Below are 27,152 nucleotides of genomic sequence, written 5' to 3' on the forward strand. Positions count from 1 at the left end.
AGCTTTTTCACATGTGGGTCGTGCTTGGAACTTAGGTCAACCAAACCAAACTGAACTGCATTTGCAAGGTGACTGTCACACTGCTGAAAAGTGTGAAGCTGGAAGCCCTGGAGAATTAGCCTGCTTATCTGCAAACAGGCTCAGTTTAAACTTTCTCAGGTAAGGTCAGAACTATTTCAGAATATTTATGGGTTCATCTGGCACCTGAATATTGTGGAAAATCACACAAGAAATATCCTTGTGGCATTTGCAGCTGAGACTGCAGGAAAGCAAAATTGCAATGGACATCCTGTGTTTCCATCTCACCTCCCCAGAAACTGCAGAAAAAACCTTGAGACTTTCCCTGAAAAGAACCAAGATTCTCCACCCTGCAACTGGCTTTTCTTGAGTAGAGTGTAAGGGACAAGAGCAGGACTGAGAGAGCATGGCCCAGACATGGATATAGGTATGTGTCTCCAGACTGTCCTGCTCTTTGTTCCCACGATAATAGGATTTTGTTCCTTGAGAATATGACCCTGTTTCTCTAATCTGTCTCTTGATTTGAACAATAACCAATCTACAGGGGTGTAGTCAAAGCCACCCATTATAATCACTGGATTTTGGCTGCCTTTTCGATTGGTATTTTGCACTATTTTCTGTACTCTTGCCAGGAGCTTTTCAGGAATATTTGTGCTCCTACAGCTGAAAGGGGATCATGTATGAGCAGCCATCGAGCCCCAGTTTCTTTGTATTTCTTCCCATTTGCCCACACGGAGCTGGATTTTAGGTGACAGAAATCAAAGGAAGGGTTGAGTGATTTACTGCAAGTGGGATCTCTCCCATTTGCCACGGAGTTATCTGCACGCACCAAGTGGAAACCTCCAGTTTTTCCTTTACATCTGTCACGAGGGGGAAGAAATCACTGAAACAATCAAAACCTGGCTGTTTACACGTGTTTTGTTTTACAAATGGACTTGTATAGAAAGTTGCAGGGCTTCTGCACAGACAGCTCACATAAATCTCTTATCACAAAAGCCATATGTCCTCATTTCCTCATCTGCGGTGAAACACAAGCGGTGGCGCTCCGATAATTAGGAAGCTGGAGGTAAAGCACTCAGCATCCAGCAGGAGGAAAGTGGATGTGGGTGAAGGTTGCAAAACACAAAGCAGAGCAGTTTGGGTTCCAGCCGTGCCGCTCGTCCGCGCGACTTTCCATTGCGCGCCTGTCGCTCGCGTGTTTGCAAACCAGTTCCTCCATGGAGGGGACACTGGGAGCACGGGGAAGCTCTCAGCGTGGCTGCTCTTCCCCACTCGGTTTGCTCTGAGCTGGCAGCCTGCTTGCTGGCCTTTGCTGGGCAGAAATCCTTCCCTTGTGAAGGACTCCAGGTCAGAGTTCAAACGGCAGTGAAATGGCCCGGTCCCATTTCAGTCCCTTTGGTGGGATCTCCACACAGGTAGAGGGGGAGAAAAGCACCCACTGAAAAATGCTTCCTGGAATTCCTGGAAAAATCCTTCTCCTTGGATGGGCAGATGGGGGATTCCCTGTTCCTTGCATGGACCAAATACAGTTCCATCTGGGATGAAGGAGCAGAGAGTTCTCAGAGGACCACTCAGATTTTTTTGGCTTCTCCCTGACCAAACTCAAGAAGACTGTACCTGTGGCCCTTGTTGGCACTGGTAAAACAAGCCTGTGTCCCTCACTAACTTTTTACTTCACCCACAAATTTCCATAAAGCCACTCTGAGATGGAAAAAAATTAACCGAGAGTGTAGAATTAGCACAGCTGCTGTTATGACATGTCTTCATGTCTGGGTCCTTCCAAATTTTTTTTTCCCCTCAAAAAAGAGACATTTCCTAAATTTCAGATCAGCCAGCAATGGTGAAATGCCCTTTTGCCCAGCTTGGTGTGCTTTGTGTATGGGGTATTTATTTAATCCATCTGAAACTACATGAGAAAGGAGAGAAATATCCCGGTGGCGAGATAAGATTATTATCTTCCTGGCAAACAATAGGAACGTGGTCAAAATTAAAAATAATTTGATTGCAAATAGGAAGCCTAGTAAAGCAGCAGGACTAGAGGAAACATGACTAATTTTTTTTTTAGCTTGTCTGAACTCACAGAGCAGAACTTTGCAAGAGCCATAACTTTGAAATATAGATCTGTAGAAAACCCATGGGGGGAGGATGGCAACAGTCCAACTGCAGTAGTACAATAGAGGCAAGTTCATGCAGCTGGTAGATCCGACCTAAATGGCTAAATAGCAACAGACAAAAGCTATTTTAGGTGTAGTTTGGTGGGGACTACAGTAAATATGAATTGGGGAGGAGTGGAGAAAGTGGAGGCTTTTTTTTCAAGTCTCTTTTTATTTGTTTCCATTCCTTTGCCATTCTCCTCAGCCAAACCATAATGCCAGTGTCACCTGCAGGAGCAGCACTAATCTCTCCATACTGAGCCTGCAGGCCAGTGCTTCACATCCCTGCTCAGTGTTGGCTCTTCCCATCTCCAGCAAAGACCTTCACTTTCTGCAGGGCAAGGAGAAGATGGCTGCATCCCCTGATCCCCTTGGGATTTGTCTCCAAGAGAAAATTCCAATAGATGTGACACCTTAAAATTTTAATTTTAAAATTAAAAAAAATTCCTTCCTAAAAAAAAGGAATTTCCTTCTAATAACGATTACCCTGCAGAAGTGTTTATGTAATCCCCAGAATTACTGTCTACTGAGCTACTGCCCCCTTTAAACAAAACTCAACGTGAACCCTCTCTCCAGGGGGGTGTGAAGAGGAAAATGGTGTGTAGGGCAGCTGATCCTCAGCACCCATGGCAGGACTGTAACCTCTTCCTCTGTCCCTGGCAGTGCCCATATCTGCTGTAGACATCCCACTGAGCTGGGCAGACACAGAGCTGCAGTCCTTGTCCTTGTGTCACAGCCTGCATGTCTGAAATTGCCTGGTGACTCTTGATTTTTAACCCAGTGGACAGGAACATTTGGATGTTTTTAAATATCTAAGATGATTTGGCTATAACCCTCTCTATATATATTATTTCTTAGAATTTTCTGTGCTTTTAATAGCACCATTAGGGCTGGGTGTCTGATCTGAAGGCAGTCACCACTCAAACTGCCCTGTACAATAGGGAAGTGAGGGTTCATCAATTTTACAGCAGAAGAAATTCTGCTGTAGGCAGAAGGTTGAAATGATCCTTTCCAAGAACACGGGGAGAAGCATGGAGCAGAACACAACACAGTTTCCAGGTCTAGTTGTGACCACAAAACCACTGCTGCTTTTTTTTTTTTTTTCCCTTCACTTTAAATGCCTCTTGAACAGAGATTTTTTTTTTCTTGGTCAGCTGAGGGTTGAAGTAAATCCTTGGTTAGCTCTGCTGAATTCCATCAGCCAAGGATGTGAGTATACTCCACTGATATTAAGCTACTTCAGTTGCAGTGGTGCATGTCTGATCCTTTGCCTGGGTAGATTTTTTTTCTATTCTTTTGAGGATTTAATAAAAGCCAGGTGAGAGTGTATTGCAAACCTTTGTGCCAGCCATAAGCAGCAGCTGACACCGGAGACTAAACAGTGTTTAAGCCACTTGGCAAAGCTTACACAGGTCCAGTAATTGTAGGTGGATGAGAGCTTGCAGAGGGTCATTAGGTTCCTGATGGAGGAAACGCCGCTGAAAGGCAGAAGAGGAAATGACAGATTTAATGAGTAGTGGTCACAAGCTGAACTACAAAGAGCAGTCGGTGTCTGTGTTTTCCTACAAGGACGTTCAGAGCAGAACCAAGGCCAGACAGTCCCTGCACTGTCTCTGATGGCAAGACCCCTCCAAACCAGGATGACAAATGGCATCAGGGAAAAGCCTCTGACCTGCAGAAAGAGTGGCTGCATTTCTGCAGGCAGAGAACTGAACCCTTGGAGCAGGGCAATGTCCTTCTGCTTCCACCAGGGAGGAGAGTGCCAAGCCTGGTGCAATGAAAACATCAAAGCATTGTCTCTGGAAGGAAATTGGCATTAAAAGCAGGTTGTCACTGTTAGCAATGGTTCAAAAAGCTGAAAGATAGATCTGGGTGCAGTGTCAGACGTGCATGAAAAGAGAGAGGTGTTTGGTGGATAGGATTTATCATGCTGCTCAAACTGTGCTTGTCATAGTCAAAGAGCCATTAGAGCACATGCTCGGATGCAACAGGACTGGTAACAGAATCTCAGTCTGTCCCTGAGCAGAGCTGCACTCTGTGTTGATCCTAGAGTTTTTATGCTTTTATGAAAACAGCTAATGATGACATGATTCAAGATTCTGTGAAGGGCTCGGAGGGAGAATCAGTAAAACATCAAATAACAATGTCAGACTTTTCATGCATGACCAGCTAAATGCAAAAGCATTGTTCTCACAGAGACTTGAAAGAATCAACAGTTGGGATTTGCTTCCAAAATGAAAAAGGAAAATTTTCAGGGCAATTTGTGCTTTTGACAGGTGAAACACCATCTGAATTAAGATGGTGGGTACACATCGTGAATGAAATTGGGCACAGGTGCTTGTGAACGTGGGAGGGGAGGGAAGCAGAGAAAAGGAAAAGAGAAGTGCCACAAAACTGGCTATATTTCTAAGATATTTTTGTATTTGTTCAGCAAAAGCCATAAAAGGTGACCTTACTGCAGGGGTGATGAGGTACAATATTCTGATTCTGTTATCCAGGATGGGCACGACAGGCAGTTCTGTCACACTCAACACCAGGAACAAACAAGAGACCATAAATGGATTTAATGTGTGGAAAAGGACACCCAAAGAAGCCAGGAGAAAAGGACTGCTGAATGATTATTGACTTGGAAGTTGGGGTCTGTCCATGACCTGTTATCCCAGGGGATTTTCACTTAGAAACAAAGAGCTCACATGCTGCTGTTCACATTGATATCCAATTCTTCTATTACAGGTCCCCTGTGTAACTCTGTTAAAGCTCAGAGACTTCCTCCCAAGTCCCATGAATTGCCTAACTTCAGGACTCCAGGAAAGGAGCTGGTTCTTGGAGGATGCTTAGAACAAAAATGACAGTGGGCAGCTTGTTCCCTCCATACTGGCATAGAGATTGCTGGTATTGCAAGCAGGCAATGCTTCCCTGCTTCCCTGCTTCCCAGAGAGAGAATGGAAAGCTGGAACACCATCCTGGAGTAAAGAGAAAGGTGTCAGTGGGGGGAAAAAAAGAAAGCTTTTGTTCTCATTGACTGTGTTCATCTGGATGGAAAATCCAGGCAAGGAGACTGGCAGGCCTGCAGTTCACAATGCCAGGTCTCCTGGTTTCTAATTTTGGAACAAAGTACTCCTGCCCACACTGCCTTTCCCAAACACCCCTGTTACTCTTATTTTCAGAGGATGATTTCATAAGGTTTCACCGAAGCAGGGACTAGGCAGATGTATTTGCAGAATCTGAAGAGAAGAAGCTGTCTAAGTAAAAAAAAACAAAAAACCTATCCTTTTTCTCAGGGTAGAATCCAGAGTGGATATGATCAGCAGTGTTTTAGGAAGCACTGGCTCAAGTGTGCAACAAGATTTGTACTCTCCTACAAGACTGCAAAAGAAGTTAAACAAATCTCCAGCCTTGTGACAGAAAGGGTATGGTGTTGAGCATAAATCTGGGTTCTGGTCCTGAGCAAGCTGCCCATCCCTTATGGATATCTGTTTTTCCTGCCCACTCTTTCTGCCTGGATCACCACCTCCAACAGCTGTGTGGGTGCAGAGTCTGTCGTGCTGCTCTTGCTGCCAGTGTTGGACACCTCACACCTTTTCTATCAACACAAATCGAAAGCTGGCAGAGACTCACCGTTAAACCCACTTTTCTTTCCTCACTGTCACACCAAGAGTTTCAGATCTTCTCTTAGCGTTACGTTGCAGAGGTGTGTGTTTAGTGGAAACCAGCCTTCCTTGCCAATGGGAAATACCCCCTTTGCAGGCAGCAGGGCACCCCTTTTTTTGCACACCCTTTTGATGAGGCTCTTGGCGTTGCAGAGCACGTGGGTGGCTGTCTCGCAGCTCTGAGTAAGCTGCAAGGGGATGTCAGCACTGCCAGACTTGGCCCAGCTTAATGTCAACCAAGACACTGTGGGGGAAGCCTGACTGCAAACAAAAGCAAAGCCAACTGCACTGTTTGTCCTCGTCCAAATGAAGGCAAAGGCAAACAGGGAAGATTTATAAACTGTGTTTTTTTCATTATTTCTAATATGATAAAGAGACATGTTGTCTTCTAAGCATTGCAATCCGACAGCAGTGTTTTCCTTGGGCAGGAGCCAAAGTTTTGGCTCCTCTTTTCTTTTACCAAACATGAGTTCTCTGGGATGAGTCACTGGTTCTCAATGGGCTGCAGCTGCTGAGCCAGGAAAAGGAGCCCTTGGTGCACAGAGAAGGGATCAGGAGATGATGTGTCATGTGGGTTACACTGGGAACCACATCACTTCCCACAGCCAGGCTGCATGCAGAGCACCACCAGGCCTGGAGGAGATGGACATGAAGCCAGGACTCCCCAGAACCCCCAGGGGTTTGGGTACCACATTTCATCTCTGGTCAAGTGGTCAGATTCTGTGTGGCTTCACCAAAAACTCCACTTCAGCAATTCAGGTACTTAAATGAGTTGCAGCAACTCATTGCTGTCAACCTGGATCCTGAATCATCACCAGCTCCTTGCTGCAATGTGTTAACCCTTTCTCCATTGCTCTCCCATCCCAGGACAATCAGCAGAGTTACACAAGGGAAGCAGGTGGCTGGAGAACTCATAAGCCAAGCATTTCATAGAATCATTTAAGTCGGGAAAGACCTCGAGTCCAACCATTAACCCAGCACGGCCACATCCACCACTAAGCTGTGTCCCTAAGGATAGTGACTCCACTGCTTCCTTGGGCAGACAGTTCCTGTGCTGGGTTTCCTCTTATGAGAGTAGCTGAATGAAAAAAAAAAAAAAAAAGGATCCTGAGGGACAATTCAATGAGTAAGGGATGTGTGACCACTGGTGCCCAATGTCAGCTGACGGAAGCCAGCGGATGAGGCAAAACCTTTTCACTTCAGCCACTTTTGTCAGTGCTGAGAACCAAGTACACGAGAAATTGCTAACCTACAGCTCGCCTTTTGTCGCTCAGCAGGTGACAAGCTCTCTGCAGAGCTGGTTCCTGTGCTAGTGGCCATCACATCGAAGCGGTGGCATTTAAAGGACCAACACTGCCAGAGCAGGGCGAGGCTCGATGTCACCGACCTCAGCACAGGGTCGCTGTCACCGTGGCTGAACCTCAGCACAGCGGGGCCGAGCGGTTCCCCGATGCTGTTGTGTGAAAGATAAAGAGATTTAAAAAGATATGAGGTTAAAAGAAACCACCCAGCAATAAGAACGACCGGCCGGGGCAGGGCTCTGCTGAGACACCGGGGCACCGCAGACCGAGGGGAGCGACCTCGCCGCGGTGCCGCTGCCCTCCGGGGACGCGGGACGGGACGTGCCGCAAAAGTCACCAGCCCAGGCTCCTGGTGTCTGTTTTCAGGAGGCATTTAGCACTGTCAAAGCAGCCGGCATTGGCAGCTCGGGGCTGGGAGGCATCCTGCGCCGCGCCGAACTCGCCTCGCCCGTCCCACGGGATGCGCTGGGGGCGGACACGGGGATGGGAGCAGGACGGCTCCTCCCCGGGGGGCGGGATGAAGGCCGGGCAGAGGGGCACAGAGCCGGTCCGGGAGAGGGGAGAGAGGCCAAACAGGAGGGAGCATGTCGAGGACAGCGGGCACGGCCATCTGCCTGCTGCGCTGCGACCTGCGCGCCCACGACAACCAGGTAGGGAGCGGCTCGGCTGCTGCAGGAGCAGCCCTGCTGTTGGGCAGGATGGGCAGGGATTCTCCTGCATCCCGCCCCGGCAGCTCTCACGGGCCGCTCTGTGTTTCCAGGTGCTCCACTGGGCTCAGCAGAACGCGGATTTCGTGATTCCCCTCTACTGCTTCGACCCGCGGCACTACCTGGGCACCCACTGCTACAGCTTGCCCAAGACGGGGCCCCACAGGCTCAGGTTCTTGCTGGAAAGTGTGAAGGATCTGAGGGAAACGCTCAAGAAAAAAGGAAGGTAGTTGAGGAAGCACCGTGCAAATAACAGACACATTTCTATTTTCCTACTCTCTTTCAGCACATACCTGTGCTGTGACTCAGATCATGTGCTCTGGGCTCTGGTGGTGGCTGATTTCAGAGATATTTCAGAGAGCCACAGCCCTTCTGTTAGATACAATAGGGTCCCGTGTGTAGCCTCTGCTGTGGTCACCTGTCCTGGATGGACAAAGAGCCATCCAGGCTCTGTGCCTGGTTTCTCAGGTACCTCTGAGATGATGAGTGTCAGCTTTGAGTGCTTTGCCCAGAGTGCTGACAGTGGGAAACATGAACAGCAGAATTTTGAGATGTGGGCAGTTACAGTAGCCACTGTAGCCAGGAGCCTTCCTTGTCCCTAGAGAATTTTCCCTGGAAGTTGGCTTGAGACAGACCAACATGGAGCCTGGCTTCTGAGACTGGAGAGTAACATTTCCTTATGCCCTGTCCCCCTAAACCAGTCTCTAGACTCCCATATCCTTGCTTATGATGCCTTTAGAACCATAATTGGGTTAGACCAGGGCCTGAATAATCCACTACCAGATAATATCTGGCTTTGCAGAACAAAAGATCATGGAGTCATAGAATAGTTTGGGTTGGAAGGGAACTTTAAGGACTATCTAGTCCAGTCCCCCTGCAATGAGCAGGAGACATCGTCAGCCAGATCAGGTTCATTCTGACCTTGAATATTTCCAGGGATGGGACAACCTCTCTGCCAAACTTGGACAAGGTGGATCAGCCAGCCCTTGAATCTCTATAGTGTGTGAGGATAAACAGATTCACTTTTAGGTAACAGCCTGGCTTTGTGCCCAGTCATGCTTTCTAAGGCATCCAGAGTGGCAGAAATGTGTTTGACATAAACTAAGCCCCAGAGGCTTACAAACTCTGTTCAGGGGCTCCTAAAAAATGCAGGCTGGTCAAATCCTGTCTGTCTGCCCCCACACACTGTTTGGGCTCCATAGAAAACTAGGGCACAAGTGCATGCCTGGGCTGGGATGATGGTCTCTTGTGCACATAAGTAACAATAACATCAAACCTATTTCAGGCCAGTATTTTGTATTTTAGTACCCTGGTTGTGAGGAAGGGGAAGCCGGAAGATGTGGTCTGTGATCTGATTACTCAGCTGGGCTCTGTCACTGCTGTGGTTTTCCATGAAGAGGTAAGGGAAATACTCCAGTGACACAGTTAAAAGATAAAATCATGCTGTGAAAGTTTCTTCCACAAGCAAGTGGTGATGCAGATCCTGTGTGTTGTGAGCCTTTCTTGGCTGTGGAGGTGTTACCCTGGGGGAACTGGGTAGTTCCTGGGATGGGGATTCCCTGCGTGGGAGTCCTCGATGGGGCAGAGGAAGGAAGGTGATGTGGAGAAGCACGAGGAGGGCAAGACCAGGGTCTTTGTGCATGTGGGAGCTGCATGTTGGAGCCCTGGCCTGGCTCTTTTGTTCTCCCTAGGCCACGCAGGAGGAGCTGGATGTGGAGAAGGAGCTGTGCCAGGTGTGTAGGCAGCACGGGGTGAAGGTTCAGACGTTTTGGGGCTCCACGCTGTATCATCGGGATGACCTTCCCTTCAGGCCTATTGACAGGTGGGCTGCTCTGTGCTATCACCCCTCCACTGTCCCATTTGTTTCTCACTCAGGAGAGCTTCCAGTCCTCTGGTCCCACAGGGAAAGGATCTATAGTCCATTTGTTTGTGCTTTTATGGGACAGTGCTGTCGTGTTCAGGCACACAACGGGGTGTGCACGTTCAGCCCTCTGCACTGATAGCATTTATACTTCTGCATGCATAAAGCCAAGGTATGTGTTTGACCATTCATTAAGGGGCTGAAAAAGACCTCTAAGATCATCAGATCAAACCATTAACTAAGCCACGCTCACCAGTAAACCATGTCCTTCAATGCCACATCTGCACATCTTTTAAATCCTCCAGGGACAGTGACCCCTTCCCTGGACAGCTTGTTCCAGCCTGACCACCCTTTCTGTGAAGCAACCTTTCCTAATATCCAATCTAAACTTCACCTGAAGCAACTTTATAGAACCATTAAATGGTTTGGATTGGAAGGGACCTAAGAGATGATTTACTTCCAACCCCTCCTTGGTGTGTGTACTCTTCACTGTTCCCTCAGTAGTCACCTGAAGTGTGGTTGATGGAGTTGAGTGATTCATGGTATTCTGTAGAAAATGTATATAATAAGGGCAGACAAGTTGGGCCATGAAAATGCCTGTTTTTCTCCTTTGACTGAAAAGGCACCAGGAGGATGTAGATTTTTACACTGACATCAGCTGTGTTAATCAGAAGTTAGGTAAGATAAATCTGGCTCTCATGGATTTCCCCACCAGGGCACACCTTAAACTGAAAAGTGTTTGCATCAGAAGCAGAAAGAAATTGGGTGAAGGGCTGAGCTTCTGATGGCTGTTATCCCCGGGGGCATCTGCCCCTGTTGTGCCTGGCAGTGTTCAAAGGGGCATCACAAACGTGAGAGGACAGCCTGGAATGCTAATCCTGCTCCTGAGGCAGGGGTGTGTGGTGTGTGGGGGAGCCAGGGCAGTGAGCTGGCTGCTCCCATCTCTGCAGGTTGCCTGATGTCTACACCCACTTCCGAAAAGCGCTGGAATCCGGGGCCAGGGTCCGGCCAACGCTGCGGATGGCAGATCTGCTAAAACCCCTGGCTCCAGGGCTGCAAGAAGGGACTATCCCTACAATGGAGGATTTCGGGCAGAAGGGTGAGGAAACTTAATTTGGAAGTTGCTCTAATGAAATCCTTCTTAGATTCTGCTCTTTAAAATATCCTGCTTAGGTCTGTTTTCAAAAATGTGGTTTACAAAGTGAATGATTTCCTGCTGCTCCAGATTCCCAGATGTTCAGCCAGGCTGAGTCAGGTACCTGTAGTGGCTGCACTTGAGCTTTGATGGTTAATAGAAACCAAACATCTTGCAGTGCGTATTATATTCTGTCACAGAAAAAAACAGATCTTTCTGTAAAAATGCAGAGGCAACTAGTGCCTGAGAGACACATGAAATGTAATCCCTAAGGATGATTGGATTATCATGGCCCTTTCAGTCTGGGAGGTGCTGTAGAAGCATCTGTCTTTAGTTGCAGGGTTAGGCAGATATTTGTCTTCAAATTAAAAGAGAGTAGACTTAGATTAGATGTGAGGAAGAAATTCTTTCCTGTGGGGGTGGTGAGGCCCTGGCACAGGTTGCCCAGAGAAGCTGTGGATGTACCATCCCTGGAAGTGTTCAAGGCCAGGATGAGTGGGGCTTTGAGCAACTTGGGATAGTGGAACGTGTCCCTGTCCATGGCAGGAGATTGGAGCTGGATGATCTTTAATGTCCCCTCCAACCCAAACTATTCTGTGATTCTTTGACATGTCTCTTGCTGAAAACCAAAACACAGAGGCAGTGGTTGCCCTTCAAACTGTCATTAAGCCTCAGTTCACTCGCTCTGCAAATGCAGGTAAAATCCTTGTATGGGAATTTCCTACCCTGCACCTGTGCAGGAAACATCCTTAGTTGTGGCATTCACATTCTCTGAAAAAATCCCTTAGCCCAGGATTTTTCTCCTGGAAAGCTGAGAAGCCTCAGAGAAAAGGAAAACAATTCTTATCTCATTTGCTTCTCCTGTTTTTTGCTCATGTGGAATGTGTTTGGAGATTGTTTCACTGGATTCTGGTGTGAGTTGTTTTGACTCTGGCCAATTATGGCCGAGCTGTGTCGAGACTCTGGAAAGAACCATGAGTTTGCATTATTATCTTTTTAGCCTTCTGTAAGTATCCTTTCTGTATTCTTTAGTATAGTATAGCATAGTATTCTTTAATATAATACAGTATTATAAAGTAATAAATTAGCTTTCTGAGAACATGGAGTCAGATGCATCATTCCTGCCTTCCTCAGGGCATCCCTGCAAATACAATGCTTAGTGATTTTTAATATGTTTGATATGACCCTTATTTTAAAGGAAAACCACACAATCTTTTATGCCCCCAAAGCAGACATCCCCACTGCTGAGCATCCCTAGATTTTAAGCTCCCTGCCTTTGAGATGCTTTCCCAGGGGCTAACAGGGTGTTGGTGTTTTCTGTGGCAGATCCCGTGGCTGATCCCAGAACGGCCTTCCCATGCAGTGGAGGAGAGACCCAGGCTTTAATGAGGCTGCAATATTATTTTTGGGACACGGTAACTCTTACATTTCCTTCCCTACATCCTCCCCCTTGTACACATGGCTGTGCAAGTGGGTGAGGCTGCAATTTCACTTCCTAATAATATTTCCTTAGCTCCTGTATAAAGCTTCATGAAAGAGGGAATTAGCATTATTTCAGTTTTTTAGAGAGACCAGCTAAACCAAGAAGTCATCTGGGACTGGGGAATGTAAGCCAAATACTTAGGAACCTAGTTTACTGGCCATCTCTCTGAAGTATTTTTTTCCATTAACTTCTGGGACTTGGGACAAAATTTTTTAGCTGCTTTACCTTGATTTGCTCCTTCTGTGCTCGTGTCCCACATCATCAGCTATGTAGTTCCTCTGTTTTGGAGGAGTGAAAAGTGGCCTGAAGGACTGGAATTGCAGCTGGGGTGAGGAACAGCTGACCCAAGTTCTGCCTGCAGTTATAAATAGTAGGAAATTTCTGTAGTCTTGTTTAAAATCTTGCAGCCAATAATGACAGCTACTATTTGTTTCCTTGCTTTGGTGGAGTGAAGCTCCTGCTGCCACCATTTTGTCAGTTTTTGAACTTCTTTCTGGTCTAGTTTGAGGAACTGTCTTAAATTTGCCATATCAAAGGTACATGGGCTGATTTCCAACAGCATCAGACCCCAAGCAGTTTTCTGGATAAAGAAGGGAGCACCTCTCCAGCTGAGATGGGTTAAAAGTGTGGCGTTCCCAGTGCCTCACTGGGACAGCCCCCAGGGCATCCTTTCAGCTGTGTTTCCCAAATTCCTGCATTCCTTTGCTTTTGGGGAGCATTGTCCTGGTTTAACCCCATAAGGCAGCTCAGCCCTACAGCAGCTGCTCCCTCAGTTCCTGCCAGTGAGATGGAGGAGAGATTCAGAAGGATTAAAGTGAGAAAAGTCACGTGTTGAGTTAAAGACCATTTAATAGGGAAAGCAAAAGCTGCTTGCAGAGGCAAAGCAAGGTAAGGATTCATTTAATTCTTCCCACCAGTGGGCAGGTGTTTAGCCATTCCCAGGAAAGCAGGGCTCCATTACAGTTACTTGGGAATACAAATGGCATCACTCCACACATCCTGACTTCCAGCTTTATATGCTGAGCATGACATCATTTGGTCTAGAATACCCCTTGGGTCAACTGGGGTCAGCTGTCCCAGCTGTGTCCTCTTCCAAATCCTTGTGCACCCCCAGCCTACTCAGGGTGGGGTGGTGAGAGAAGCAGAAAAGGCCTTGAGGCTGTGTGAGCTCTGCTCAGCAGTAAGGAAAACATTGGTGTGCTCTCTGCACTGTTTTCAGCACAAATCCAAAACAACCCCAGATTAGCTGCAATGGAGAAAATTAACTCCATCCCAACCAAAATGAGTAGGAGTGTTCGTAGCTTTTGCTCTTGGTCAAGCATTAATATAATCAGAGCTGGAAAACCTATTCCTTCTTTTTTTGTGATGCAAATACTGTCTCCCCCAGTGAGCTACAGCAATTGTAACCTGTGCAGTGGAGGTGGTCAAGGAGAGATTGGTCTTCCCTATGTCCTCTGCATTGTCCGTGGAATGCTCAGAGCATGGAAGATCTGCCTCCTGCTGTAAATGTGTGGGACGCAGAAACAACAGTGGTCAGGATTCCTGCAGCTGAGTGTTGGGGGCTGTCACATATGGAGGGGTTTGATAGTTGGTCTGTAAGTTGAGTTAATAGAAGGAATAACAATTGATGATTTTCAAGTGTATCTATAGCAAAGAACACAAGGTTGTTAGCATGAGAATAGATTAGAAAAGATACATAAAAATTTTTGTAAGCTATGTAACTATGTGTATAAGTAGATGTGTATATGTGGTTTATTAAATTTCTGTAAATTTTACTGATTATATTAACACTAATTGTTTTGCACCAATAAATGTAGTAAATTATTGTAATGTAGTTAATGACTTGAAATTACACTTTATTAAGGGCATATAACGTAGAAAATACAAAAAATAAAACCTTTTTATTTTAACAGTAACACTCACACTGGTTCTATAACCCCCAAACAAGCAGGCACAAGGCTGCCAGATCCACTGGTGCTTTTGAGTGGGTTTTTGATCCAGAATCAGATGGGGATGGGCAGGGAGCAGCACAGCCAGGTGCACAGATCTTGTAGATAGAAACATGCTGTAGGCTGAAGCAGGGAGCACAGCTTGTGACACACATCCCAGAGCTATAATGAAGACTGCTGGCCTGATTCATGCCTGTGTGCTGAGGGCAGGAATTCGGCAGCTGTGCAATCCTTGCAGGCAGCCATGAGAGGGAGCCCAGCCCTGCCAGGTTACTCTGGCTCCAGAAGGAAAGAACATTTAGCAGGTTGCTTGTAAAGTATTGAAACCTTTTTGTTCTTTTGCTGTCACAGAACCTGGTTGCTTCTTACAAGGAGACTCGGAATGGGCTGGTGGGAATGGATTACTCCACGAAATTCGCACCGTGGTAAAGATTTTTGTTGAGACTGGAAAATCCTTTTCTGCTTCCATCCCAAACAGGTGTTGCCTGTCTGCTGAGTGCTGCTGGGCATGGGTAGGGGTCTAGATGTGGTTCCTTTGGCCTTTTTTATTGTGGTAGAGCAGCTCTGAGGCTGCACTTCCCTGGAACTGCTGCAGTGAGTTTGTGCTGGGAGCACAGTGTGGACAGGGAGCAGGAGGGACTCACCATTTGCCTTTGGCTTCGTGCTGCTTTGTGTGGGAAGGGAAAGGCAGGGAGGCAACACAGCTTCAGCCTAATCTTGGTTTCCTGATTAGTCTGGGGCAAGTCACTCCACCTCACTGCCATTCTGCAGGGTGAAGAGGCACTTCTGATTATTCCTGTAGGAAAGGATCTTTTGTGCAGGTAGATATTTTGATTTTTAATTAAGGGCTTTATTCCCTGCTGCTGGAAGAGGCAGAGTTAATGCCAGACTGGAACTGAAGCAGCAGCAGAACCCAGTTCAGCCTAAGCTGAGAGCATCTGGACTCTCCCAACATAATTGCAATGAGAACCAAATTTCAGAGGCTGTTATAGGTTGAGATTTCTTGTTTCCAGCGAGCTTTGTGCTGTGATGATTGCAGTGGATGGCTCCATCTGGTGGCACTTCGGGATCCCAGGACTGCTGGCTCTTTGGAAGTTTGTTATTTGTGGTCTCCACTTGAGTTTTTCCAAGCTGGCCATTTGCTCAGAGCAAACAGTTCTGATCTGTCTACCCCAAAATGTTCCTCTGTCACATAATCAGAGCAGTTCAGGTTGCAGCCAGTCATTCCCATCTCATACTGGCCTTTAGAGCTGGTCAGCAATTAAGGAAAAACTCTTCAAAGCCTTTCTTTTTGTTTTCCACAATTCATTAGAATATCCAACGTTTCCACAAGCTGTAGTGGAAATGGCAGTAAAATGCATTTCTAGGAAAAGCAAGGTCAAAGCTGTTCTTTATCACCCTGTATGATGGGGTTGGAGTGTGCAAGTTCTTTCCTGACTTGAAACAGCACTGATTTGGAACAAATGGAAGGAGCCCAGCAGGTTGAAATGCCAGAGCAGGGTTTGATTCCCTAGTTTTCCTGCCAAGGCTCAGATTTTCAGCAGTCACTTCCCTTCTGTGGTTGCTCAAAGGAGCCACTGAGGTTCTGCAGGAAAAGGAGCCCTGGGCATAGGACAAGGAGGTTTGTGGTAAAAGGGCAGATAGAACATGTGATGCAGAGGATGACATTTGAGATTCTTTTCTGGGTGTGCCGTTGGATTTGTTAAATCATTTAGACAAAACTTGTCAAACTTGAGTAAAATTATTTATCTCTATAGCTTGGAGACTCCTGCAACAGTCATACCCCAGGAAGGAGAGGATCTTGATTCTTGGAAGAGAATTCTCTCTCTTGAAGAGTTGCAGAGAAGCTACAACTTGACTAAAGCCATTTAGGAAGTCAGAGGCAGAACTGGAAGATGAACAAAACTTTTAAACAACAACTCTAGACACAAAACTGCCCCTCTCCTCCCTCTGAGCTGGCATCAAGCTGTCAGTCCTAAGTGGCATTCAGGACATCATTCCTCTGCTTTCAGGCTGGCACTGGGCTGCATCTCACCTCGATACATCTATGAGCAGATCCAGAAGTATGAGAGAGAGAGAACAGCAAATCAGAGCACATACTGGTATGTCTTTCCACCATCAGCATGGCTTATTTTCTCTGAAAAGGAACCTGGTATTTCATGCACAGGAGAGTGATTTGTTAACTCTCTTTGTAATTAATGTTTGTTTTTCCTGTGCCTGCTGGCTGGTTCTTGTGGGTTGCACTGTAGTTCTCTTTCAGTACAGATTTATTAGTCTGTCTTTGACACCCAGGGGCTTTAGGCACTTTGTAAGTAAAGATTATGAATACCAGTTGTCATTATTATTGCTGGAAACCGTGGCTCATTATTTTTGAAAACAATCTCAGCAAATCAGCACCATCCATCTCTGTAGTCTTATGGGCTAAATGAGAAGGAGGAATAAGTTACAAATAAAAGCCAAAGGGTTTCTCAGACTGAGAATAAGAGCCCAAAAGGTCTCAGTGACTGTGTGATTTGTGTAAATCTGATGGTGTTTGAAGGTCCCATGGCCACATGTGCAGCAAGTGGCCCTGTGTTTGCTCAGCTACCTGGCCAGGCCACCACGTCGGAGCAGAGGGGAAGAGGGCACTAGGAACTGGGTTTAATGCCTCAGCTACCTGGCCATGACCACCACGTCGGAGCAGAGGGGAAGAGGGCACTAGGAACTGGGTTTAATGCATCCCATCTTGTCACCCATGCTCTTCCTCACCTCTCAGTTTATCCATCCCTGGGCTGGCCTTGAACTTTTTCAGCTCTGCCCAGACACTGTGAATCAGAACCTGGAGCTTTGATAGAGAAACAGGGTCATGTTAGAGCCTGGCCTAACACTAGACCTGGATGGGAAAAATCCCAAACCATAATGTCCGTGTAAACTCTAGAACTAAATATTAATTTTGGTCTGTTACATTTGCAACATGTCAAACAGCACAGTGGTTGGTGAGGAACAGGCAGAACACTGCCAACCGTTCTGGCCAAAATGCTCAGTTTCATTAAAATTCAAATGACAGATAAAATATCAACATCTATGAAGTGTATGTTTGGTTGTTTGGTTTTTTTTTGTTGTTTTGTTTTGTTTTTTTGTTTGTTTGTTTGTTTTGGTTTTTTTTGGTTTTTTGGTTTTTTGGTTTTTTTTTTTTTGTATTTCAAAGACAGTTAGGAGAGGAAAGATTTCAAGAAATGAACATACTCCTGTTTTCCATCTAACAGTCAGCCAGCCTGCTGGCAGCTGGCATGCCATGGTGATTTTAGCATTTTAAAGTGTTCAATAATTATAAAAATGAAGCTGTCAAGCTCCCAGGAAGTCAGTTATACAATGAAGTGCAGGTCATGGTGGCTGCACATGAGGGACTCATTGAACCTCAGTGTTATGACGCTGCTTTTTAGGATTTGGACAGTGTCCTGTTCAGGTTGGACATTAGGAATTTCTTCACTGAAAGGGTGATTAGACATGGGAGTGGATTTTCTGGGGAGGTGGTGGAGTCACTGTTCCTGAAGGTTTTTAAGGAAAGATTGGACTTGATACCATGGTCTGGTTGACATCGTGGTGTTTGGTCATAAATGGGCCTGAATGGTTTCAGAGGTCTTTTCCAACCTAACTGATTCCCTAATTCTGTGATTCTGTTCTGTAACCAGATTATCCAGAAGGATCCTGTCAGCCTAAAAATCAGCTGAGCAGAGTGCTTCCCATATGGCATAGAGCTGAAGCAGGTTTCTGAGGCTGATGTGCCATCATTTTATAAGAAGCTCTTTTATATAAAAGTTTTTATATAAAACTGTCCTTTTTTTTCCGTGGGCCTAGCACCTGATCTAATGGGTTGGAGCACTGTAAACCAGTTTTGAAAGGTGTCTTAGAGTCCCTTGCAGAGGTAGTTGCTTAAATCAACACAAATAAATCACCACAAAGCTCTCAGGAATGTGCTGATGTGCTCGTTCCTGCGGAAGTGTGAAGCTCAATCAGGCCCTCACCCTGCTCTGGGGAGAATTACATCCCAGCAGGGATGGGAGAGGAACATGTTTCCTGAATCTCTGCTCTGCCTGTGAGCTAAGGAAAGCTTCCCAAGTGATTCATGCAGAGTTTGCTTTCCCTGTAAGCCAGGTAAGCAGGCTTGGGGAAAGAACTGGTGTCACGGGGAAAGGTCCCTGGAATTGCTCATTGTGAATAAACTTCACCGTGTTAATGGTGGGTTGTATGGAAGCAAAATCCTTGTTCAGTTATCATATCTGAGCCTCAGTGAAATACTGAGATGGCTTTTGTGTTTCAGGGTTCTGTTTGAACTGCTGTGGAGGGATTACTTTCGGTTTGTGGCCCTGAAGTACGGCAGAAGGATTTTCTCATTAAGAGGTGTGTATGGATCACCATGTTTAGGGGGCACAGGTACTCTCTTACAGCAGGGAAAGTAAGAGAAGAGGCTGTTTGCATTAAATTGTACAAATGTTCTTCTCATGGTGCTTGTGTCACCACCCTGGGATGCTGCTGGGAACTCTGTTAGCACAGAAGTGCCTCAGCACCACGGTGCTGGATGCTGATCCCCAAATCTGATTAGGTGCAGGGAGTATTTTTGACACATGTCTGTGGGAAACAGCAGCACAAGGAGAGTGAAGATGCTGTTTCCAGAGCCATTTCACTTTTCAGCAGAATCCAGGCTTCAGGCTTGCCTTAGTTCTCCAGAGGACCTGGGACAGAGCAGGAACTGACCCAACAGGGTGAATCCCAAGAAACCAAATATTGCACTACATAGGAATCAGAATGAGATTCAGCTCCAGCCCCAGTGACAGGGGCTGTCAAATGTGAAATGTCATATGCATGTGAAATGGTCTGAGCACTCAGTGCAACAGAAAATACCCAGTCCATGTGTCAGAGACCCTGCAGGTCATGCCTGTGCTGGGTGAGCTGCGCTGCAGGGGATGCAGCACTGGCTTAGATGCTCCAGGGCAGCCTGCCTGGCATCCAGCTGTGGCTGCAGAGGGACACGTCTCCTTTAGGGCCTGTGTCACATCTACCCGGCCTGTGTGGCTGTTCTGATGGCATTGGATGCCAGTGGTGGGCCTGATCTTGAATATTTGTAGCTAGAACTGAGTTGTCCCTGCTGCCTCTGCTCCATTGCACAGAAGGCTGTAATTGCCACTGGATCCTGCAAACGTGAAATCATCCCCCTCATCTGTTCCTATCACGTTTGCAGAGGCAAAGTGTTACCCAGGGCTTCTGCCAGGCAATTCTGGGTGTGGTACCTGCTACAGAAGCAGACTTCACATAAACTTTGTCCTGGAGTAAAGCTGAAAAAGAAAATACCAGCGTGGGCCAGAGCACATCTCCATCCACTTGTGAGGTCTGAGTCATTTTTAATTAAAAAAGGAAAAAAAAAGGCAAACATCAGCAAAACAAATAGACAATATCCATTAGGGTTTGAGCACCCTCTGTGGGCAAAAGACACCCCTTTGCAACACTTGAGGGGAGGAATGGATCATCTCTAAACTTGGTTTGTTTGTAATGGCACTGAGAGGCTGAGCTTCGCCCTCACGTCTTGTGTCCACCAAGCTCCCCTGGCTGTGTTGTGGTCTGAGTAACTGCCTGTGTCAGTATTTCTTCATCAGCAGGTCATTATTTTCCTCCACAGGGCTTCAAAGTAAAGAGATCCCCTGGAAAAAGGACCTTCAGCTCTTCAGCTGTTGGAAAGGTCAGTGGAAGCAGCAGGTTTGGCTGGCTGTGCTTTGTTCTCCACCTGTCTGTTGGGGCTCACACGTGTCCCAACACTGACTCGGGTCTGTGCAGGGGAGCTCCAGCATGGCCAGGGCTGGCATGTAAACTGGCATCACCAGGGTATGAATGTGTGTGGCTTCCCTTCCCACAGCACAGGCTTACCCTGCTTTGTGAGGTGCACTGCAAGTAGATTTTCCTGGCCAGGAGGGAGTGCTTGTGACCTGCTGGCCCCTTGTGTTTAGTCACACAGAGGCTGACCAGCCCTTCTTATCAATATTAGCTTGCCATGCCTGCTTTGTTTGGTTCTGTTTGCTTTTGGTTACAAGGTTACAACAGATTCAGACTAAATCACATGTTTTTTAATCCCACAGCCTTTTCTTTAGGTGTTACAAGTTTGTTGTTGTAACATGAATAGCAAGCATAATATATCAAAACTTGGAGGGACTAACAGATTAAAGTGTTAGAATCAGTGCAATACACACCTCTTTTCTCGTGTTAATGCCATGTGCACCCATTTGCACACAGGATAAAATAAATCATCCAGGCACAATAAATCTTTTCCTTAACAACAGACAAACTCTGCTTTTCAGGTACTAACCCTGGGGGATTTGTCCAGTACATCACTCTGTTAGTCACTGTTAAGAATCTTTCTGTTCTTGGCCCATCTCACTATTGTCTGCATATTTATTTTACTCTGCAAAAATCCCTGCAACCAACCTGATTATTTTTCCAGTCTGAGATTTTTCTGTATTTTTTTTCCTTCTTGCCAAAGCTTCTCCCCAGCTTAATTTTCAGTATGATATCCAATTTAATTTCCAGTGGATCTTAGTGGCTGCACTCCAGCTAAACCACACTGAAATCTCTCCCTGCCGCTGTGCACTGGCACTGTCTTGGAAATGGCTGTGCATACATGACCACAGGTTGGTTTATGAGTGCCCAAAAGCATCCTGATATCCCAATGCTGTGTTTTGTCTCTGCAGAGGGCAAAACTGGGGTTCCTTTTGTGGATGCCAACATGAGGGAGCTGAGTGCCACAGGCTTCATGTCGAACAGAGGGCGGCAGAACGTCGCCAGCTTCCTCACCAAGGACCTGGGGCTGGACTGGAGGATGGGGGCAGAATGGTTTGAATACCTGCTGGTAAGACTGGGCTCTTTGTGTACCTGGAGTTTAATGGCAGGCAGGAGGACAGCCCTGATTTATAAGAAAAGGGTACAGGTGATGATCAGTAATTTTCAGGCTGATACAAGATCTGTAGATAGATTTTGCAGGGTGTGAGCTTCCCAAAGCTCACATAAGTAAAAGGAGTTTTGCCACAGTGGAGCTGCCACCAACAAAGATGCAGCTAGGAAGTTTGCAGTAAGCTTTGATCCTCTGTGCAGGGTTTTAGCCAGAGATCTGTTGCACTTGACAAAACTTTCAAACATGAATTATGCTAACAATGCTCTGATTTGCTCACCCCAGAGGGTGGGGAGGAGGGCAGCCCAGAAATAGAACATAAAAAGAAGTGTGTGCTGGCACACTGTCTATGCATTGATGGCTGTGGACTGGGAAGCCAGCTAGTCAAGCACAGGCAAGTAGGGACAATGGCTGGATCAGCTTCCACAGAGCTCCACCCTGGCTGGAGGCATCCTTCTTCATTCTGGGCTGTTACAGGCCTCCCTGCCAACTGGAGCACCAATTCCTCTCATATATCAATCAGCAGCTGTGTAAGCTCAGTTAAATAGCTGGGTCACTTTTCTGACCTCAGCCCCCATGGATTCTCATGGTACTGACTGAAAAAGGCCAAATACTCACATCAGCCTCACATTAAAGGTCTTATCTGTGGGATACAGGAGGCAACTGGCAATCAGAAAACTTTCCACTCACTCAGAGTGCTGGATGGGCAGAGAAAGCCCAGTTGCCTTGCCAATATCTGCAATTAAAAGAGCTTTTTTGTTAATGTTATTTTTTTTAACTTCCTTGGAGCTGGACTCTGACATGGCTTTGGCTGCAGGAGGAAGATCTGGGTGCTCTCCCATGCCAATGCTGTGAGCAGCAATGAGTTTGGACAACAACACGGTGCAGGATGTCAGGATCCTCCAGAAAGGGGTTTGGGGAGCTCTATGCTGTGATGCTTTTCCAGATAAGAGCAAGAGCCTTCCACAAGTGTGTCCTGTTCTAAAAGTGAGGAAGATCTGGAAGGTCTCACACTAGAAAGATGCTGCCTTGTTATCTACATTTATTCCTAAGGACATGAATACCAGCCTTGCTGAAGCAGAATTTAGCACACTGCACTGGCCCTTTCACCAAGGGAATCCCCAGATGCTGATGGCCACTGTTGGTTGGTGTGGCACAGGCTGATCCTTGTGCCCCTCAGTCTCATCTTGTGTCACACAGCTCTGGTGGCATCCCCAGAGCAGCACACAGGAGACATCATCTTGGTGGGGAAGACATGGCTGTTGAAGGGTGGAGGCCAGTACAGAACTGAAACTGGTCTCACTTGCCTCTGAAAAAAGGAAAGCAATGCCTGTTTCATCTCCAATACTGCCAGCAAAGGCCCACCAAGTGTTTGTGTGTGCCATCCACACCAGACAGGCAGGGAAACTGAGGCATAAGCTCTCTGCAACCTGGTGGAGCCAGGGGAAAGGCCAGAGACCACTGGTGTCCTGAACTGAGAATATCTCAGCTCTGGCTTCATTGATTTCATTCCCAGGGTCAGGCCCCAAGGAGAGGCAGAGAAACAAACAGAAGAGAATGCCAGGAAGGGGCAAGGCTGAGGGGGAAATGAGCCTGCCTCCTCCAGGCCCCCTTGGATTTGCCCTCACCTCCCACACATGCTTTCCTGCGTGTTAATCACACAATCAGGCCTCCAATGGCATCTTTCTTCCCTCCTTATCTCACCAGCTGGAGGAAGTGAGCTGGGAAGGGGAAGCCTGGTGCACAGGGATCAGAGCTGGCTGCTGCTCACCCTGACCCCAGCACTCACTGGCTCTGCAGAGAAAGGGCAGCTTGACAGACCCTGTTCCTTGAGCCTTCTGCCATCCTGGAGCATTGAACTCCTCACTCCAAGGAGTGGCTGAGATCTTGGAAATATCTCTCTGTGGACTGGTTACTGCTGTGGCTGCAGTAAAGGGAGAAGAAAACGACACTGAACCATCTCTTTCTGTCACAGCTGCTGCTTTTGCAGCACAGACATCCCTAGGAATGCTCAGAGATCCCAAACCCTCCTTGCTATTGCTTCCATTCCTCTCCTGAGCAGAGTTTGAATTGTCCTACAACTGGAAAACTTCTGGGGTTGGATTTAAGCCACCCTGCCCAGCTGAAGAGCACTCAAATGGGATCATTTTCTGCTCTCAATTGTGCTTGTTCCAAAAGCCCTGCTCCATTTTATATAAGCATCCTTGAGAGTTTTTATTTGTTTGGAGAAGGAATAACTTGACAATGGGAGAAAACTGCAGTGTTTGTATTGTTTGCATCCTCATATACACTGTGTGGTTTGTCTGCACAGTCTGAGTTAGACTTCTCTCCAAACTGCCTAGTAGGATCAGCAGAGATGATTTGCAATGTGTGGTGTCTGGGTAACTGGTCAGAAAAAGTTTTCTCTCGTATTTGAGTAATTTCTTTTGGAATATGAGCATTCAAATGCTAGGGCTACTTGTGAAGTCTGCCAAATGATGGCAGAAGGAGAAGGATTTTCCTTGAAAAGGAAGGAAACTGAGAAAGACTTTGGTTGGACTTTTATCTGTTTTCTGACCTAAGGATCATGATGTGAAGTAGTCTGGGAGGCTGATCCCAGACTAAAAAGCAGCCATGCAGGTCCTTTCCTGAGCCACATGCCTGTACCAGCATGGGGGGGCTCTGACCACCCCAGTCTGGCTGGAGTGAATCCCACTCAAGGAAATTTCCCCCTGAGCTAAAGGATGGATGAGAAGATTGTCAAAGGGCCAGCCCAGCTACTTCTGACAGTTTTCTCCCTCTGTTCTCAAGGTGGATTATGATGTTTGTAGCAATTATGGGAACTGGTTATACAGCGCTGGCATTGGCAACGACCCACGGGAGAACAGGAAGTTTAACATGATCAAACAAGGCCTGGATTACGATGGGAATGTAAGTCTTGTGTGGCTGTTTTACAGGGATGAGTTCAGGGAAGGACATGTGGTGTTTTAGGGAGTAGAGGAGATCAATGTGCTGTGTGGATACAAAACCAGTTCTTGTGTCTCCTGGCCAGCAGTTGGGCAGGTTCCTTGGTGTGCACTGGACAATGTAATTTAACAACCTCCTGCTGTCTCCAGGGATGTCCCCACACCCTCCCTGGTCAGTGTGCTAAGTGTTTCATCACCATTTCTTCTGAGTCACAGCCACATCCCATCAGTACCTCACACACATGCTTCCCTGAGCACAGAGCAGCTTGGAGAACTCAGGAGTTACATGAGAGACAGAACCATTCTTTGAGAGGTGCTGAAGAGTAGATTAAACCTGTGACTCTGACTGTCCTCTCTGAAATTGCAGATAAATTGCCCTTTCCATGTGCTTAGCCAGTATTCACAAACTGCATTACCTGTTTCCACTATTCCTTAGCTTCACATCAAGCTGTGCTGTTGCCTTTGGCACTGTAGCTGGCAGGATTTAACAAGAAATCAGAAATTAGTCTTAGTGGAGGACACAACAGTAGAGATAATAGGAGAGATTCAGGAACACAAGAGTGTGCAGCTGAGCTAGCCATCCCATTTTCCTTCAGTCACAGCAAACTTCTTGGGGGTGACTTCATTTCAGGATGTCTTAAACAGGACAGGTGAACAGTGCTGAAAATGCACCTCTGCCTCCCTTCTCTGCCTGCAGTGTGAGCATGGGAGAAGAGCTCCAGCATCCAGGTCTCTTTAGGCACTAATTCTGAGGATTTAGCAAAAGGGGCTAAGGCTTGTTAGAGGTAACTGATGTTGTACAGCACCAGCTTTTCTACCTCTGGAAATCTGGCTTCTCTCTTTCCCAGTGAGAAAGAGCCTTGCTGGGAAGCACTTAGAGATTGTCACTGAATGGATCCTGTCCATTGGTTCTGTTTGCAGGGGGATTATGTCCGGCTGTGGCTGCCAGAACTGCAGGGCATAAAGGGAGCAGACATCCACACCCCCTGGGCACTGAGCAGTGCTGCTCTCTCCCAGGCAGGAGTAACTCTGGGTGAGACCTACCCACAGCCAGTGGTGACAGCCCCAGAGTGGAGCCGACACATCCACCAGAGGCCTGTGAGTACTGGGAGGGCTGGGATGGGGTGGGAGGGCTCCAGGGGCCGCTCTGTGAGTTCTGCTCTTCTTTCTCAGGTGTAAAGGGAAAAAAAGTTGTTTTTAAACAACTTTTTGTTTAAAAACTCACATCACAGCAGGGACTGTGCAGCCAGAATTATTTAGCTGTCTGTCCTACCCGCTGTGGTGAAGGATGTAAATTTTTGCTGCTTCTCTGTCCCTTGTATAGTCAGCAGGGCTTAGCCACAGCATGTCCTTCTGAGCATCCTTCCATGCCCTGGCAGCCCCACCAGAGGGATGGGGTTTCTCCAGGACCTTCACTGGTGTGACCACCCCCCAATGCAGGTGGACAGAGGAGAAACAACCCAGTGTCCTTTCTGTTCAGGAGGTGGAAGTAAAAACAACCAACTTCCTGCTTGAGTGCATCCAAACTGGAGTCAGCAAGACCTGTAAATATGGGGACTGCTCCTTACACTTTGCTTTTTGAGTGTATCTTCCCTTTAGAATGGGGGCAGAATGAATTCTTGATCCTGCAAAATGTCAAGGCTTTTATCTGCTGCCTGGGACGCTGTTCTTGGAGGACGTGGGTATGGAAGGAAATCGATGTAACCAAGGGTTGTGTATCATAAGAGTGTTCAGCATTTTGCCTTTCCCCCATGCATCTACCCTGCCTCCTCCTGAGTGAGGATACTTTGTGCAGGCTCAAATTTAGGGATTGCACCAAGTCAGTGAAGAATGAAGCACTCCCCCATTTCAGGTTTTAATCCCAAGGTGCAGTACCAAATTTTTAGGCCAGATTCCTTTGCCATAAGTGGAAAGTTTGTGGAAGCAAAGCCTTCTGCTTCACCCATGCTGTTGGAGGGCCTGGATTAGTAACCTCCTGGGATGAGAGAAAGGACTCTGCAGGAGCACTTTAGTGAGACACCAGTTTGAGGCAGTGATGAAACTTGAAGCCAAAAAGCTTCTCCATCAGGCAAAAGTTCAATTTTGATCAACTTTCCCAGCTCACCTTACCAGAAACCCTGGTTTCCTAAATCCCAGCCTAGAGCAGTGCCTGTCAGGCTTTCCTGCCTTTCTGAGTGAACTTGGGTGACAGAAGTTCCATGTGCACATTCTCCTGGATGCCAGCACTGCTTTGTGACCAAATCCACTCTGCAGCATCAGTAAATATCTCACTGTTCCTTGTCATTTGCCACAGGCAGGAAGTCCCCATCCCAGGGGCAGGAGGGGGCCAGCGCAGCACAAGGACAGAGGGATAGATTTTTACTTCTCTCGCAAGAAAGATGCTTGCTGAAGGATGAAGGAATGCTCAGCAGGAGGTTTTGCTGCTGAGGGTGCCTGGATAATGGTTAATCACCTTCAACAAGCCAAAGATACAGGTTTGTCACAATAAAAATAACATGGGATCTGCCTGCTTGGTGTTCCCAGGGACACTCGCTGGATGTGGGTGTTTGGAGGGTGTGTGTTAGCACCTCTCCTTACTATCTGGAGCCAGTGGTTTATGTGGCAAGTGTTTTCAGTCAGAACTGACACTTCTTATGCTTATTTTTAATTTCAAAAAGTTTTAAACCTACCAATTGTTGTGCAATTAAAAGTTTTGCTTTTGGAATATTTTATCTTCCTCATTTCCACAGAGCTCCACAGATAGAGATTGCAGAGCATGTTCTTTTACTGTGTCTCCTGAAGTATTTTGGAGAAGCAGTGTGTTCCTCCTGAAAATTTCTTTGCAGTACCCTTTGTTTTTCGTACCATCCTGGAAACTGAAAAATTTTCAGTTCATAGCCAAGAATTGTGTTTTGTACTCGGCATCCAAAACAACCTGAAATGGATCCCTAACCAGTTTTAGGATTTTATTTTTATGCATAATGTTGTGCTTGCTGAAGAGTTTGGAAATTTGGAGGTGGCCATATTTGTGTTGTCATGGAGCACTGTCATCTGAGGG

At 46.8% G+C, this 27,152-nt stretch overlaps 1 protein-coding gene across 1 annotated transcript; it reads left to right on the top strand.

The window, feature by feature from the left end:
- The first annotated feature begins 7,706 nt into the window (after positions 1-7,706).
- LOC121365158 (cryptochrome DASH-like) lies at positions 7,707-26,997 on the top strand. Its single transcript, XM_041489138.1, has 14 exons — positions 7,707-7,772; positions 7,883-8,055; positions 9,135-9,228; positions 9,521-9,651; positions 10,641-10,789; positions 12,152-12,240; positions 14,609-14,682; positions 16,270-16,359; positions 18,558-18,637; positions 19,911-19,970; positions 20,974-21,131; positions 23,961-24,080; positions 25,037-25,213; positions 26,409-26,997. The coding sequence occupies exons 1-14, from the start codon at positions 7,707-7,709 to the stop codon at positions 26,502-26,504; spliced, it is 1,557 nt and encodes a 518-aa protein (XP_041345072.1). The 3' UTR covers positions 26,505-26,997.
- Positions 26,998-27,152: the final 155 nt, after the last annotated feature.

The sequence above is a fragment of the Pyrgilauda ruficollis genome, unplaced genomic scaffold (genome assembly GCF_017590135.1).
Source record: "Pyrgilauda ruficollis isolate IOZ18807 unplaced genomic scaffold, ASM1759013v1 scaffold12, whole genome shotgun sequence".
NCBI classification, from domain to species: domain Eukaryota; kingdom Metazoa; phylum Chordata; class Aves; order Passeriformes; family Passeridae; genus Pyrgilauda; species Pyrgilauda ruficollis.

Bases quoted from the DNA above. Each gene is read 5' to 3' on its own strand.
- LOC121365158 (XM_041489138.1), top strand. From the start codon at position 7,707: ATGTCGAGGACAGCGGGCACGGCCATCTGCCTGCTGCGCTGCGACCTG. The intron at 9,652-10,640 runs GTGGGCTGCTCT...CCATCTCTGCAG, and splicing joins CCCTTCAGGCCTATTGACAG to GTTGCCTGATGTCTACACCC. The intron at 12,241-14,608 runs GTAACTCTTACA...TTGCTGTCACAG, and splicing joins AATATTATTTTTGGGACACG to AACCTGGTTGCTTCTTACAA.